The following is a 17,162-nucleotide window of genomic DNA, read 5'->3' as shown; positions in this document are numbered from 1 at the left end:
TAATAAATAAAGTGACTGCTGCCCCCTGAAGACATGTTCTGACACGAAACGCGTTGGACGGAGTCTACTTGTGACGCCATCACGCACGCCGCTGAGTAATCAGCATTGTGGGTATCGTTTACCTGATTTAAAGAGACAGCACATCCATTTTTATTAAAGCGGTAGCAAACCACACCTATTTTTTTTTTCTTTTAAACCCTGCAAGCTAAAGGCATAATGTGCATCACATACTAGCACATTATTAAATACTTACCTTAGAACAAAGCCTTCCAGCGCTGGGCCGTCACCACTGACAGGCCCTTCCATCTTTACCCAGTCCTCCTTCTGGGTTCATATCCTCCGACCGTCTGTTCAGCCGCAACGCGATGATGTCAGTCCTGTGCATGCATGCAGAAGTCACGGACCATGGCACGGAGCTCTAAAGGGACGGCACAGGTATACCGTCCCTTCAGAGCACATGCGCCGGTGGCGTCACCAGCTGCGTGCAGTGTGAATATCTCCTAAACTGTGCAGGTTTAGGAGATATTCCCTGTACCAACAGGTAAGCCTTATTATAGGCTTATCTGAAGGTACAGGTCAAAAATAAGCGTTTACTTCCACTTTAATAATGTCTACTGTATGTATCTTGTATTCAAATATAAGGTTGCTGCAGTCTTAGATGTTCTTGTTTTCTGACACTGAGCACAGGTGGTTCGGCAAAATATATTTATTTGAACTGTTTATTTAATTGTTTACCTGGAGGTTAGCCTTAGTCCTTCCTCACTGGAAGGCCAATGTACAGAATCGGTTTTGATTTCTTCTTTTCAGCCGTTGACTAAAGTGGAATTATGCTTTGAGTTACGTGCCATTATGAAACGCACTCTAAGGCTGGTTCAAAAGCCGCGGTGTTCACATCTGTTGTCGTGTGCCAACCCTGACAGCTGTCACTGACTATCTGGGCACCTTGGTTTATCTCTGTAATGACCTGAGGTTTCTGGAGGACACTGTGTGTCAGCCCAAGTCCAAGGCTTAAGCTGTCAGAGTCAGTTTATGGTCTAAGGGTTGTTTGTCCTGAATGTGATATGTTTGTAGCTTTCTTTTAAACTATCTGACATTACAATTGGTGGGCCTTGTTTTTGTAGAAAATATTATGCTTTTTAAAGTGTATGAAAATCAGTTTTTCTGCACGTTTGGCATCATGCTTCACTATGTAGAGTTTAGTTAAAGTAGTAGTAAAGTGATAAAGCATAAAATCCACTGACAGGGTTTTTATGACAGATGTGACCCTGGAGGTCTCTTCTGTCATAAATTACTCTCCTGCCTGTCAGTGGGTAATGTGATCTGAGCTGCACATGCGCAGCTCAGACCACATTTATAGCCGCTTTGTACGCCATGCGAATGACATCACCTTAGCCTGGCCATTCAACCAACCAATGAGAAGAAACCTGGAGGGAAGACCGGGTGAAGATGGAAGCCACCGGGGACCAGGGAGACCTGCACTGGAGGGCTCCATGTGCAGGTAAGTCTGTCATAATGTACCAGTATGCAGTGCTGCATACTAGTACATTTTGAGCGATTTAAATCTGCTGGGGGACCCATTTCTTTTCTTTATTACATTGACTTTACTACCGCTTTAAGCAAATAATGTTTTGTGACTCTATTGCAAAGTTTCTTACCTGGAAATCCTGCCAGTAACAGCTATTCCTGTGACAGACTTGTAAGAGGAGGTTAATACCTCTTTTGGGGTGGGGTCAACCCTGTCTCCACAACATTTGGGCTGACACCCCTTTTCTCCTACAGGTTATATGCAGTAAATGTGGGTGGAACTGCTAATGGTGGTAGTGTATAGGAAGAGTAGAACCATGGAGAGCTCCAACAGGTGGTGGTAAGAGAACCATGTGTCTTCCCCTCAGTTGGGCGTAGCTCATGCTCTAGTTCAGTTATTTGGGAGGGTAAACCTGGTCATAGGCTAGTAGAATTTGTTTGTAAATTTTCATTTTAAGAACGGATGTTTGACTTTTCATAGTGGGATCAAATGGATGTTCGAGGAGCAGGATGGAAATCTTTTTCTCAAATGAATAGATTTATAATGGTGTATGTGGTGTTCATTTGGGAAAGTCCATTCACTCTTAAATCAAATGTTTAAAGCAAACAAAATATTGAAGCACTTTCATTTGACATTTATCAAGTCATCGAATGTACTGAGAATTTTCAGACAACTGTTTGTTCGAAAATCTACTAGTATATGGCCAACTTAATTCTGTGAGTGCAGCTTGTGGCTGTGGACTCATACCAGGTCACTGGTGGCCATATACCTCATCGCAGAATAATCTGACTCTGTGAAAGGGCTGTCAGCGCTTGGATGTTTTACCATTATTTGACCCTGTAATGATGCTTTACTTTTCGGTAAAGAAAGCAGAAAAGCAAGTTTCTTGACTGGACAATTTATTTATGGGTGAGCTGGGATGAGTAGGATGCAATGTATGAAGAGTAACAATGGCAGGTGTTCTGGTGTCCCTTCCTGCGGCCTTCAGGGAGTTAGACAGTGTTGAGAATTCTACTTCTGTCCTGGGGTTTGAGAAAAAGAGAGTCTAATGCCGCGTACACACGGTCGGACTTTTCGTCTACAAAAGTCCGACGGACGCCGACAGACTAAAGCTGGCTGACAATCCGATGGTGTGTGGGCTTCCCCGGACTTTCAGCGGACTTTTCCAGCCGCAAATCTGACGGACTTTAGATTTGAAACATGCTTCAAATCTTTACGTCGTAACTACGCCGGACCCAGAAATCCGCTTGTCTGTATGCTAGTCCGACGGACAAAAACCCACGCTAGGGCAGCTATTGGCTACTGGCTATCAACTTCCTTATTTTAGTCCGGTGTACGTCATCACGTATGAATCCGTCGGACTTTTGTGTGATCGTATGTAGGCAAGTCCGTTCGTTAGAAAGTCTGCCTCAAGTCCGCCAAAAGTCCGCCAAATGTCCATCGAAAGTCTGTCGGACGGGCTGTCGGACTTTTGTAGCCAAAAAGTCCGACCGTGTGTACGCGGCATAACAGCCAACTGAAGCATTACACATATTGTAGCAGGTTGACAATGTTGTTGCTAATTGCAAGGCAGTGGTTTAGTATCGTTGGTCTACAACAAAAAGTATTGTTATTGGCAGGCCCTCCTGGTACGAAACTTTGTAACAGATTCACAAAATAACTATTTGCTTATAACAACTGTATACACCAGCCTTTTTTCAACATTTTTATCCTAGAGGAACCCATAAAATAATTTTCAGGTCTTGGCGAACACTTACTACATAAAATTCATTGGGGGGCAGTGGGGAAGAATACTAACCTTACAGTGGTAGCCAGAATGCCACGCTTAAAGACAGTTGAAAAGATTATTGGTGTCAGGCCACTAGTTTTTCCAATAGGTGTTGCCTCTGGAACTATGTAGGCACCATCAAATAGGAGGTCAATCAGCTATAACTCAAGGAACCCCTAGCACACTCTGGAGAGTGGCTCCAGAATGGCTCCAAATCGTGGTTGAGAATGGCTGGTAAACCCTGAGACATAATGCCAAACAATAGATTTTAGGTTTACCTACACTTTAAATTGGTTCTAAAGGCTGAAGGTTTTTTACCATCATGCATTCTATGCATGAAGGTAAAAACATTTCTGTGTGCAGCGGCTGCCCCCAAACTTTACCTGAGCCCCCTCCATTCCATCGATGTTCACGAAAGCCTCGGCCGTATCGGAACTCTCCCTCCTCATTGGCTGAGACAGCAGTGGGAACCCATTGGCTCCCTCTGTTGTCAATCACAGTCAGTACGACAATAGGGAGAGTATAGGTGTGCGGGGCTGAGCCACGGCTCAATGTGTGAGTATGCAGCTGTGCCCCCAGGGCAAGCATTTTTCTCTGCAGGCACTGCTCAAGGGGGAGGAGCGAGGAGCACCGGCGGGGGAGGAGAAGAGGTTCGGAGCTGCTCTGTGCAAGACCACTGCACAGAGCAGGTAAGTATAAAACGTTTGTCTTTAATATAGTTTTAAGTCATGGCAACTTTTTTAAAAAGCCTTTCAGGTGAAAGTTATGCAAAGAACACATAGGGAATCATTATAAAATTTCTGACTGTTTCCTTTTAACATTTTGTATTTTCTCTTTAGGTGTAACAATCGGACACAATGTGTTGTTATTGCTGATTCGGAAGCTTTTCCAGACCCCTGTCCGGGGACCTACAAATACCTGGAAGTTCAGTATGACTGCGTACCTTACAGTGAGTATACACAATAACATGCATAACACGTATGCATATTCAGTATATGAACACAAACCACAGGTACAAAGTAAGAGAAAATAGCAGCAAGCACACTGAAAGAAACATACAGCTCCATAAATAACAATTACACAAAAGAATGCAAAGTTAAAGACAATAACAGACAGTGACCTCAAAAGCACAATGAGGAGAATATAAAGCGCAATATATACATATATAAAAACATCACTAAAGAGACAATGCAGGAGACAAACAGATTCCAAGGAAACCAATCCCCCTTTTGTAATGTTCATTAACTTCCTCTGTTTTTATATACCAACAATTCCAAAGGCCAAGACGGTAAAACTTCCTTTACAAATTTGCTGGCTCTTGACAGAAATAGTCAGAGATTAGTCATATCATGGATCTGGTATGACTTTTCTCTGATTTTAATCTGGCAAATAATAAAAAGGGGTGTCAATCTGAGGAGTAAATGGACAAATATAGAACTTAATCATTAGGCTGCTTTCTTGTGTGCACAGGCCACAGTTTGTCTTCAACGAGTAACGTATCCAACAGTGTAAAAAGAGGAGCACGGGACTAATAATTGGTCAAAAGCTGTTTATTGTTTGTAGCATCAAATAAAAAGCCAACACGTTTTGGGGTTTTAAAACTTCCTTGATCAGGGCTTAAGCAATACTGAAAATGGGGATATCTGGAGGGACAGAAATGGGAATACTTGAGTGAGTTTTTTAAGAGCAATAGTCTGGAGTTAAGCAAAATGTCTGTTCCAGTTTGGCAAATTTTGCCAAACTGGAGCAGGTGTCTGGCTGATAGTAGCATATAGATCTGAACAAATGCCCTTACCTTTGGCTTTTAAAAGGACGCTACACACAATTTCTGAGCCAATTATTAGTCTACTGCTCTTTTTGTACACCTTTGGCCAAATATTAAATGTCTGCATTCAATGTTGCGTGTTATACACTTTGTATGTCAGTGTTAAAAACAAGTACATCATGAAGAACATTGCCATTTGGAAACCAATTCTCCACAAGGCTGATATATTGGGAGGCGGTTACCTGAACAAGTATAAAAATTGCACCACATTGATCAGTGTGCCTTCTATACCCCATTACAGGAAAGACCAACACAGTGCCCATTGGCACAATTATATCAACCTATTTGAACACAGTTTTCCTTGTATCATATACAATGACAATAGACAAATGCCTGATATCCACCTATGTGCTGGATCACATTTTCAGTTATTAAGGTTGCAGTATGAATGCTAGAGGGATCATTCCATATTAGCCTGACCAGTGCACTTGTACAGAATAAAGGGCTTTAATGTTTTAAGTCACTGACTTAGAACACATACGGTTGTGCTCATAAGTTTACATACCCTGGTAGAATTTATGATTTCTTGGCCATTTTTCAGAGACTATGAATGATAATACAAAAACTTTTCTTTTACTCATGGTTACTGTTTGGCTGAAGCCATGCATTATCAATCAACTGTGTTTACTCTTTTTAAATCATAATGACAACAGAAACTAGCCAAATGATCCTGATCAAAAGTTTACATACCCCGATTCTTAACTGATACCCTGGTTCTTTATCGTGTATTGCCCCCTTTAACATCAATGACAGCTTGAAGTCTTTTGTGGTATTTGTGGATGAGGCTATTTATCTTCTCAGATGGTAAAGCTGCCCATTCCTCTTGGCAAAAAGCCTCCAGTTCCTGTAAATTCTTGGCCTGTCTTGCATGAACTGCACATTTGAGATCTCCCCAGAGTGTCTCAATGATATTGAGGTCAGGAGACTGATATGGCCACTCCAGAACCTTCACTTTATTCTGCTGTAGCCAAAGACAGGTTGACTTGGCCTTGTGTTTTGGATCATTGTCATGTTGGAATGTCCAAGTACGTCCCATGTGCAGCTTACAGGGTGATGAATGCAAATGTTCCACCAGTGTTTTCTGATAACATACTGCATTCATCTTGCCATCAATATTGATCAAATTTCCTGTGCCTTTGTAGCTCACATATCCCCAAAACATCAGCGATCCACCTCTGTGTTTCACAGTAGGAATGGTGTAGCTTTCATCATAGGCCTTGTTGACTCCTGGCTCCTGGCTGGCTTGATTCCTGGCTGTTTCAAGATGCATAACAAGGAGGCACTTGAAGAAAGATGGGCTGCATGGTCGAGTCGTCTGAAGAAAGCCATTACTACACAAATGCCACAAAATATCCCGCTTACAATACAGCGAACAGCACAGAGACAAGCCTCAAACCTTCTATCACAAAGTAATTTGGAGTGATGAGACCAAAATTGAGCTTTTTGGCCACAACCATAAACGCTTCATTTGGAGAGGAGTCAACATGGCCTGTGATGAAAGGTACACCATTCCTACTGTGAAACACAGAGGTGGATCGCTGATGTTTTGGGGATGTGTGAGCTACAAAGGCACAGGAAATTTGGTCAAAATTGATGGCAAGATGACTGCAGTATGTTATCAAAAAATACTGGAGGAACATTTGCATTCATCAGCCAGGAAGCTGCGCATGGCACCTACTTGGACATTCCAACATGGCAATGATCCAAAACACAAGGCCAAGTCAACCTGTTATTGGCTACAGCAGAAGAAAGTGAGTGGCCATATCAGTCTTCTGACCTCAATATCATTGAGACACTCTGGGGAGATCTCAAACGTGCAGTTCATGCAAGACAGCCCAAGAATTTTCAGGAACTGGAGGCTTTTTGCCAAGTGGAGTGGGCAGCTTTACCATCTGAGAAGATAAAGATCCTCATCCACAAATACCACAAAAGACTTCAAGCTGTCATTGATGTTAAAGGGGGCAATGCGCGATATTAAGAACCGGGGTATGAAAACTTTTGATCAGGATCAGGCTAGTTTCTGTTGCCATTATGATTTAAAAAGAGTAAACACAGTTGATTGATAATAAATGGTTTCAGTCAAACACTAACCATGAGTGAAATATGTTTTGTGGTATCATTCATATTCTCTGAAAAATGGCCAAGAAATCATAAATTCTGACAGGGTATGTAAACTTATGAGCACAACTGTATAGGGATAATGAAATGTAACAGTGTCCTTCCATACAATCAATGGGCACTAATATGGCTGCAACCACATTAAGTAAACTTGTAAATATGCAGATGAAATTATTATTATTATTATTATACAGGATTATACATGAGGTAGCTGTTTGACCTGGTAAATTATTTTCTCTCCATTCCATCCTAATATTTATACAGCCCCCTCACATGGCACAGTCAGGTGGATGACTCCACTTGCAGTTAAGGAATACAGTGGTGTTCTGTGTCCATCCCCAGCCTGCTGACTGGAGAGTAAAAGAGCAGCAGCATACAAATGAAGTAATCTCTCTGCTCACTCTGCTGTCAACACAATAACTGAGTTATACAATAAAGTTATATTGTAGAAAGGTTCAACACAACTTATTCTGGTCTGGTGTGTAGGCACACCGGTCCGGAGCTACTCACAAAATGTGATAGCAGTGTGAACACTTAAAGGGTTACTAAACCCACAACAGTAAAATCAGTCTGTTCATACATAACTGCTTGCCAACCAGCCGCTGTCATTATACGGCGGCAGATTAGCACGGCTGCGCAAATCGCCGTAGGTGTACGGTGGCTGTCTTAAGAGCTATAGGGGGCGCGTGCGCTGCCGAGACTGATGCACATGGCCAGCGGCCACGATGTCCGCCGGTTACTTACGATCGCTCCTCAGAGAGCCAGGACAAGGATCTGTCAATGTAAACAGACAGATCTCCGTTCTGTCAGGGAAGTAGAGAGAAATCTGCTATTCCTAGTAATCAGGAACAGCGATCTCTCTCTACTCCCAGTCAGTCCACTCCCCCCACAGTTAGAAACACCTCCCTAGGACACACTTAACCCCTTGCTCACCCCCTAGTGTTAACCCCGTCCCTGCCAGTGACATTAATTATTGGCAACTTTTAGCTCTGATCGCTGTATAAATGTCAATGGTCCCAAAAAAGTGTCAAAAGTGTCTGATCTGTCTGCCGCAATGTTGCAGTCCTGCTAAACATTGCTGATCACCACCATTACTAGTAAAAAAAAAATAATAAAAATGCCATATATATATATATCCCTTATTTTGTAGGCGCAAACCAATCAATATACGCTTATTGCGATTTTTTTTTTTTTTTTACCAAAAATATGTAGAAGAACTGATGAAGACATTTATTATTTATTTTTGGGACATTTATTATAGCAAAAAGTAAAAAAATATTGTTTTTTTTTCAAAATTATCGCTCTTTTTTTGTTTATAGCGCAAAAAATACGAACCGCAGACGTGATAAAATATCACCAAAAGAAAACTCTATTTGTGGGAAAAAAAGGACACAAATTTTGTTTGCGTACAATGTCACATGATCGCGCAATTGTCAGTTAAAGCGACACAGTGCCGGATCGCAAAAAAATGGCCTGGTCATTAAGGGGGGTAAATCCTTACGGGGCTAAAATGGTTAAAGCATGCTTGTTATACTCACTGTGGAACTTAAGGGGTTAATCATCTTCATTGTGTAAAAAGGCTGTTTGATCCTGTCTTCTCTGATCCCTCCCTTCTTCGACTTTCCCCAATCCATCTCCTGATAAGACAGAGCCATTAGAGTCACCCTGCACCCACTTATTTGGTGTGTATTGCTAGAGAGTTTTTTTATTTTCTTGGGAGAGTGGATGTGATGAGCACAGGGCCAATCAGCACTCTCCAGACAGATGGTCAGGGGTCATGCAGCCTCATAGGATAGTCAGAGGAGAATGAAAACACCTCCTTCAAGCTTTAACCAGACACTGTTAGAAGTCACAAGACTGCTATATACTGCTAATGAGAAAAGGTATTTAGCAGTTTATATTTCTTAAAATAATTGCATTTCTATGTTCTGTGTACTGTGGGAGAACAGCTATAGTGAATGCAGAGTCCTGGGTTTAGTAACACTTTAAGAATGCCAACAGCCACTACAATGAGGAGCAGAATATGGCCTGGCTGGTCTACACCCAAGAGAGGGGTTTCCTGAAGAGAGGTAGACATAGTCCTTGCACAGTCCCTACTCATCTGGAACCTTTTCCTACCTCTAAGCACTGTCCCTGCCAGACGAGGATCTTGTCGCTTTGCTAGCCACTTACATAAAGCGCTCCAATCCCAAGAGCCAGATTGTTAAATAGACACTGCCTGACCCAAGATGGCCACTGAAGTCAAATAATGTGCCAGCATCCAATCGAACAGCTGTCTCCTTGTAAACACAAGAAGTCATAGAGTAACCAAGCTCCTCACAGCTTCCTTCCCCTCCTGCATAGCTGCGTGCCTGCAGTGGGGAGTACAGGCTGCACCTGCCTGCAAGCCGCCTAAACTTTGAAACGGTAGAAGCAGCATGACAGCCAGGGAGCCAGCATTCCCAAGTAGAAAAATCATCAATGGCAGCCTACATAATCTCTCTTATACATAATGGCAAGGCCAAGTTACTGTTATCCAACAATAGTCCAAAATACACTAAATCTTTCATAACGGAAAAAGTCCAGAGGCAATCATCTTCCTTGCCTTTCTACTTTAGAGCATATTGGCTTCTGCAAAATGACAGGTTCCCTTTGAACTAACAGTAAAGAATAACGGCATTACACAGTGTGACAGACTTAACGGGATTTCACCAGACTGAACATCTTGCATAGTGATAGACATTGACTCATGTTTACATAAAGTGATCCTCAGTACACTTAAAGCAGCGTTCTGCTTAAAAAAATAAAAATTAAAGTCAGCAGCTACAAATACTGCAGCTGCTGACTTTTAATAATCGGACACTTACCTGTCCCAGGGTCCACGATACTGGCGCACGAAGCCCCGCTCGTCTCCCCCTCCTCTCTGTGGCGCACCCACTGTGAATGCGCAAGCTGCGCCGCGTGCGTGACTGGCCGGGCAATCATCTGGGACCTGTGACCCAGATGATTGCCGAGAGGGAGGGGGGAGGGGTGATCTCCCTTCCGGTGCCGCGGTGTGCCGGGAGGAAGTGGGAGCTGGGACCCTCTGAAAAGAGGGTATCCATTCCCCTCCCCCAAAAAAATGACATGCCAAATGTGGCATGTCAGGGGGTCACCTCCCTTAAAGCGGAAGATCCATTTTTTGGGTGGAACTCCACTTTAAGACGTATATGTGATGTGTTATTCAGTTAATAAGCTAATGGGTTAAGGTAACACCTAGAAAAGCAGATTCTAGTTTTCAACTGATTAAAGCAGTCAGGCTAATAAAAATGGTTGCTATAGGGTTATGGGTAGGAGCCAAAATGATATATATATATGTATATGAACCATGGACTGGATTCCAACTTAGTTTATTGTACTGTAGACAGTTACCCAGCAAATTACAAAGGTTGATGGTGCTGGTACAAAACTGCACCAGATAATAAAATAATAATGTAACTGCATTATATTAAAATTAATAACGGGGCCACCATGATGTCTGGATGAGAAGGGGTTAAATGCTTTCAGGAGGCTCGCCGGTTACACGTGGAGAGAGATCATTCCAAAACGTGCTTTGGTAAAGCACATGCGCGCGAAACATGTAAGCTACGACAACCTTTTCAGCTTGCGTTCTACCACTACACCCAGAGTTCCTGCTTCCAGAATAGCGCTGACGTCATCTCGTGCACCCAGCTCCAGGGCCATCTTAATAGCATCATGGGCCCCCGAGCAAAGTAATGCTCTGGGGCCCCTACAATGGAGACAGCGCAAGTAAACAGATATCAAGTAGGTAGGAGGCAGACAAGCGGAGCTTCCCCTTTTGGGTGGTGCTCCCCATTAACCACATGACCAATCATTCTGTACAGCAAAGAAACAGTGGGAAAATACTACATACATAAAGTAACAAAGCTGTCCTGTGCATATAATATATCTGCTAGATTGATGCCTCCCCAGCACTATGGCCCCTCTACACCCTAGATATCCCCCCAGCACTCTGACCCCTCTACACCCCAGATATCCCCCAGCACTCTGACCCCTCTGCACCCCAGATATCCCCCAGCACTCTGATCCCTCTACATCCCAGATATCCCCCAGCACTCTGACCCCTCTACACCCCAGATATCTCCTCAGCACTCTGACCCCTCTACACCCCAGATATCCCCCCAGCACTCTGACCCCACTACACCCTAGATATCCCCCCAGCACTCTGACCCCTCTACACCCCAGATATCCCCCCAGCACTCTGACCCCACTACACTCTAGATATTCCCCCCAGCACTGTTACCATATACCATAAGATACCCCTTGTATTGTGACCCCACTACATCCCTGATACCCCCTACACTGTGGCCTCTCTACATCTGTGATACCTCTAACACTATAGCCACCCAAGCTACCCCAAGCATTGCTACCCCCTATACACCCCAGATCCCCCCCAGCATTGTTTTCCCGCATACACCCTTGATATCCCGCAGCACCATTATTCCATCCATGTAGTACCCCCTTCTCCAGTGGAGATAGAGTGCATGTGAACTTTTAGCCATGTGCCCACCTCCAGCACTGGACTTACCTATACCAATCAAGCAGGCAGAAGGAGGGACGGAGGAGGGAACATTCCTCCTTGCATTCCAAGCCCTTCGGTGCAAACAGTGCTGGACAGCTGGGCTCATGACATCATCCACAATGCTACTTCCGCAGGTGAGCTCTCAGTGCTGCCGACATTCAAGCTGCATGGGGCGAGGTCAGAGCATCACTGGCACTCTGGCCCTGCCCTTCCCTGCTGGCTGTAAAATAATAGGTATCGATCTGCACAGCACGGCACACCGCTGCCAGCCTGCCTCCCCTGTGTAGCCATCACTCTCAGTGCCAATTTCTGGGCAGTGTGGGCTCAAGGACCAACTACTTTGGGGAAAGTGCAGGGGGCCCCCATGCAGCTGGGGCCCCTGGGCAGTGCCCAGGTGTGCCCATTCATTAAGACAGCCCTGCATGGCTCCAGTGGCTACGCCCAGCTCCATCCTCCAGTGGTGGCAGACACTACATCCTAAACAGCTTGGCGCAACGCTGTTGGATTACAGAGGTCAGTTCCAGCCATCATCGCAGCCAGCCAGTGTCTCCCTGCTCACACGGTATTCCTCCGGATTCTGACAGTACCTGACCTCACATCAGAAGCAAGAGGCAGTCCATCACCCCACTTTCCATCAAGACAATGCTGTTCCCCACATGCTTTGGTGGTGTAGTGGATAGCACTTTCGCCTAGCAGTAAGAAGGGTCGCCGGTTTGAATCCCAACCACGACACTACCTGCCTGGAGTTTGCATATTCTCCCTGTACCTGCGTGGGTTTCCTCCCACACTCCAAAGACATGCTGGTAGGTTAATTAGATCCTGTCTAAATTGTCCCTAGTATGCATGAATGTGAGTTAGGGACCTTAGATTGTAAGCTCCTTGAGGGTAGGGACTGATGTGAATATATATGTAAAGCGCTGCGTAAATTGTCAGCGTTATATAAGTAACTGAAATAATAATAATCTCTCTCCACCTGTGACCGGCGAGCCTCCTGAAAGCATTTAACTACTTCTCATCCAGACATCATGGTGGTACCATTTTTAATTTTAATATAATACAGTTACATAGCTATATGTATTATTATTTTTATTATCTGCTGCAGTTTTGTACCAGCACCAACAGTCTTTGTAATTTGCTGGGTAAGTTTGAATCCAGTCCATGGTTCATATACATATATATATATCATTTTGTCTCCTACCCACAGAGCGCTGCTTTTTTGTTGTTTGATTCCTGCTCCCCATTTCTCCAGTGGTTGGCAGCTGCACTGGGTATCAGTTTTATCCACATATATCCACATATGACTGACAGTTTCTAGCGCTTCAGGAACTTGTTGTTTGTCTTGCTATAGGTTTAGGTCTAGGCACATATCTGCAGATTTTATGCATGTATGCTAGTAAACACCTACAGTATATCACAAAAGTGAGTACACCCCTCACATTTTTGTAAAAATGTTATTACCGTATTTATCGGCGTATAACACGCACCTCAATTTAGGAGGGAATTTTAAGGAAAAAAACTTTTAGGAGGGAACTTGAAGGGAAAAAAACTTACATTTAAATGCCCATCATTGCAGCCTTCTCAGTAAAGCCTTGCCCCAGTGCAGCCATGTCAGTGCAGCCATGTCAGTGCAGCCATGTCAGTGCAGCCTTGCTAGTGCAGCCATGTCAGTGCAGCCTTGCCAGTGCAGCCATGTCAGTGCAGCCATGTCAGTGCAGCCATGTCAGTGCAGCCTTGCTAGTGCAGCCATGTCAGTGCAGCCTTGCCAGTGCAGCCATGTCAGTGCAGCCTTGTCAGTGCAGCCATGTCAGTGCAGCCTTCCCCAGTGTCCAGTGCAGCCTTGCCCCAGTCCAGCCTTGCCCCAGTCCAGCCTTGCCCCAGTGCAGTCTTGCTGAAGCCTCTGAGCTTCAAAATCGCCGACCGCGATTTGAAAATGGCGCCGCCGGCGCCGAAATACACAGAGCCGGTCCTCGGCTCTTCTCGTCGGCTCTCGTTCACTTTCGGCTCCACTCGGACGGTGAGCGGAGCTATCCGAAACTAGCCGAGTATACTCGGCTAGGTTCGGGCGGCGCTCGAGTAAAACCGAAAGCGGCCGAGAAGAGCCGAGGACCGGCACTGTGTATTTCGCCGCCGGCGGCGCCATTTTCAAATCGCGGTCAGCGATTTTTTCGTTCTGACAGGTCAGGATCGCAGGGGATCGACGTATAACACGCACCCGCGATTTTCCCCTGATTTTAAGGGGAAAAAAGTGCGTGTTATACGCCGATAAATACGGTATATCTTTTCATGTGACAACACTGAAGAAATGATACTTTGCTACAATGTAAAGTAGTGAGTGTACAGCTTGTATAACAGTGTCAAAATGCTGACCTCTCAAAAAAACTCAACACACAGCCAAACCATTAAAGTCTAAACCGCTAGCAACAAAAGTGAGTACACCCCTAAGTGAAAATGTCCAAAATGGGCCCAACGTATCAATATATTGTGTGGACACCATATTTTCCAGCACTGCTTTAACCCTCTTGGGCATGGAGTTCACCGGAGCTTCACAGGTTGCAACGGGAGTCCTCTTCCACTCCTCCATGACGACATCACAGAGCTGGTGGGTGTTAGAGACCTTGTGCTCCTCCATCTTCCGTTTGAGGATGCCCACAGATGCTCAATAGGGTTTAGGCCTGGAGACATGCTTGGCCAGTCCAATACCCTGCGGCCCCGTCTCCGAAGGGAGGGGATCATGCTCTCCTTCAGTATATCACAGTACATGTTGGCATTCATGGTTCCTTCAATACTCAATGAACTGTAGCTCCCCAGTGCCGGCAGCACTCATGCAGACCCAGACCATGACACTCCCACCACCATGACACTCCTCACCTGGTTCCCACCACACACACTTGACACCATCTGAACCAAATAAGTTTATCTTGGTCTCATCAGACCACAGGACATGGATCCAGTAATCCATGTCCTTAGTCTGCTTGTCTTCAGCAAACTGTTTGCAGGCTTTCTTGTGCATCATCTTTAGAAGAGGCTTTCTTCTGAGACAACAGCCAAGCAGACCAATTTGATGCAGTGTGCAGCTTATGGTCTGAGCACTGACAGGCTGACCCCCCCACCCCTTCAACCACTGCAGCAATGCTGGCAGCACTTGTGACAGACCTAGCCGGGACAGAGGCTGTTGGAGAGGACTGAATGCAAGCCTGTTGCCTTTTGATTATGGGCCCTAGCATTTGGGGGAATGGTGCTCTCTGTGAGCTGTATGCCTGGGGACCCTGAGGTTGGTGTTACTTTGGATTCAGCTCCATGTCCCCCCAAAACACACAGACTCTGGGAACCCTTTATATGCCATATTAGAATGATAAGACTGAATTATACTGTTGGGACACATCCTGTGAGGAGATGCTGGTGTCATCCACTCCAACTACCTGTGTTTATGTTAATTGAATGAGCTGATCACATTGTCCTCTATACAATGTAGGAGACGGGACGTTGGAGCTGCTGCTATTGTGAGAAGGTTTCCTGTGATAATTAACTCAGTCTGGGCAAAAGGTCATGTCTCAATCACCTAGGCTGTATAAAGGATTAGTTAATTAGCTCATGTTAATTAGGTTAATTAGGTTACAGTTGTATTGTTAGAGGAGGTTCCAACGGCATATAAATTCTTGTAATTTTGATTCTAAATAAACAGTTCATGGTAGCAACAAGCAAGTGTTGCCTTGTTTTGTGCTCAGAGAGGTTGGAATATCTGATATCTGTATACAGACTGGGAGGAAGTGGTATATGACGGAAGCACTCAAGCGGAGTGTGGGACGTTCTGTGACATTGGTGGCAAGCAGCGGGAAAGCTTCCTGCAGTCTGGGACATCCAAACTTCCATCTGGATCCAAGGTCCAGATAGCAGGAGAGGAGAGGTACAGATACCAGCCACCATGGATGAGGAATTCAGAAGGAGGTTGCGAGAGATGCAGATACAGCACAGAGGACCAGTATCGGAGCAGGCCCTGCTGGGATGGTGTGATTCTATTCACTGCAAACTCTGGAAGGAAGCGCTAGCCCGTGAGCAGCGACACCAGGGAAAAGTTCTCCCCTCCATCGAGGAAAGGTACTGGTCGCAGTACGGACTGCGGGTGCGTTTTTCGGAGAAAAACCACACAAGAAGCAGACAGCTGAATTAAGCAGGCTGGTCTGGGCAGAGATAAAGCTGGATGAGAGCTACAGAGCCCTCCGGTGGCATGTATCCCAAGCATATCCCTGGACCATACGTTTATTTCCCAAAGACAACCTCTGGATATGATGCTGAGCATGTGCACTCAACACCTTTGGCCTACCATGGCGATGCTTGTTCTGAGTGGAACCTGTCCTGTTAAACTGCTGTATGGTCTTGGCCACCGTGCTGCAGCTCGGTTTCAGGGTCTTGGCAATCTTCTTTGTTTCAGATCCTCAGAGAGTTCTTTGTCATGAGGTGCCATGTTGAACTTCCAGTGACCAATATGAGAGAGTGCTCCCCATTCATACCTGAGACCTTGTAACACTAATGAGTTACATGACACCAGGGAGGGAAAATGGCTAATTGGGCACAATTTGGACATTTTCACTTAGGGGTGTACTCACTTTTGTTGCCAGCGGTTTAGACATTAATGTGTGTTGAGTTATTTTGAGGGGACAGTAAATTTACACTGTTACACAAGCTGTACATTCACTACTTTACATTGTAGCAAAGTGTCATTTCTTCAGTGTTGTCACATGAAAAGATAAAATAAATATTTACAAAAATGTGAGGGGTGTACTCAATTTTGTGAGATACTGTATAAGCATATACACATAAAGCCAGTAAAAGAACTGTGCACATCTAAAAGTTAAACACATCTGAACACATATTCACGTGAGTACGTTTGCTGCGTATTTTATGCAGAATTTTCTTCTAGCTCAAGATCGTCTCCTGAATGCGTTGCAGCCACTGCTCTACTACCCTCTAAAAAGCCATTCAAAATGGATCACTTTTCATTTTGGCGGATGGTAGAGACTGCCACCAATGTAAAATAGCCCTAATGAATTCCATAGTGTATCTTATGAAAAGTTAAAAATTTCTTTTTAAAATGGAACTACACTGCCAAACCACAAACACTATTTAATTCACATTTAATATTTAAAACAAACTCACCCATCCATCCATGTCGCCATGCTTTATTTTGCTGAGAAATCACTTTGAAAAACACCTCCCTAGCATTGCTGGCCATGGCCACCTTGAGTAAGGCTGGATTCACACCTATGCATTTTTAGTGCTTTTTGCATTTTGCAGATTTGCACTACAGTCCATTTAACTTGCTTTCCTATGGAACACGATCTGTAGTGCAAATCTGCAAAATGCAAAA

At 44.5% G+C, this 17,162-nt stretch overlaps 1 protein-coding gene and 1 long non-coding RNA gene across 7 annotated transcripts in view; one reads left to right on the top strand and one right to left on the bottom strand.

Moving 5' to 3' along the window:
• Positions 1–17,162, top strand: part of ADGRL1 (adhesion G protein-coupled receptor L1) — a 631,260-nt gene that overhangs the window by 452,205 nt on the left and 161,893 nt on the right. For all 6 annotated transcript variants that reach the window (XM_073622453.1, XM_073622449.1, XM_073622454.1 and 3 more), the window contains exon 4: positions 4,133–4,242. In XM_073622453.1, the coding sequence (XP_073478554.1) occupies positions 4,133–4,242 (110 nt within the window). The remainder of the gene's footprint in view (positions 1–4,132; positions 4,243–17,162) is intronic.
• Positions 1–17,162, bottom strand: part of LOC141133217 (uncharacterized) — a 101,135-nt gene that overhangs the window by 62,530 nt on the left and 21,443 nt on the right. The window lies entirely within an intron of this gene.

The sequence above is a fragment of the Aquarana catesbeiana genome, linkage group LG03, assembly GCF_042186555.1.
Source record: "Aquarana catesbeiana isolate 2022-GZ linkage group LG03, ASM4218655v1, whole genome shotgun sequence".
In the NCBI taxonomy this organism is placed as follows: domain Eukaryota; kingdom Metazoa; phylum Chordata; class Amphibia; order Anura; family Ranidae; genus Aquarana; species Aquarana catesbeiana.
This window is presented reverse-complemented; position numbering and strand designations above follow the sequence as displayed.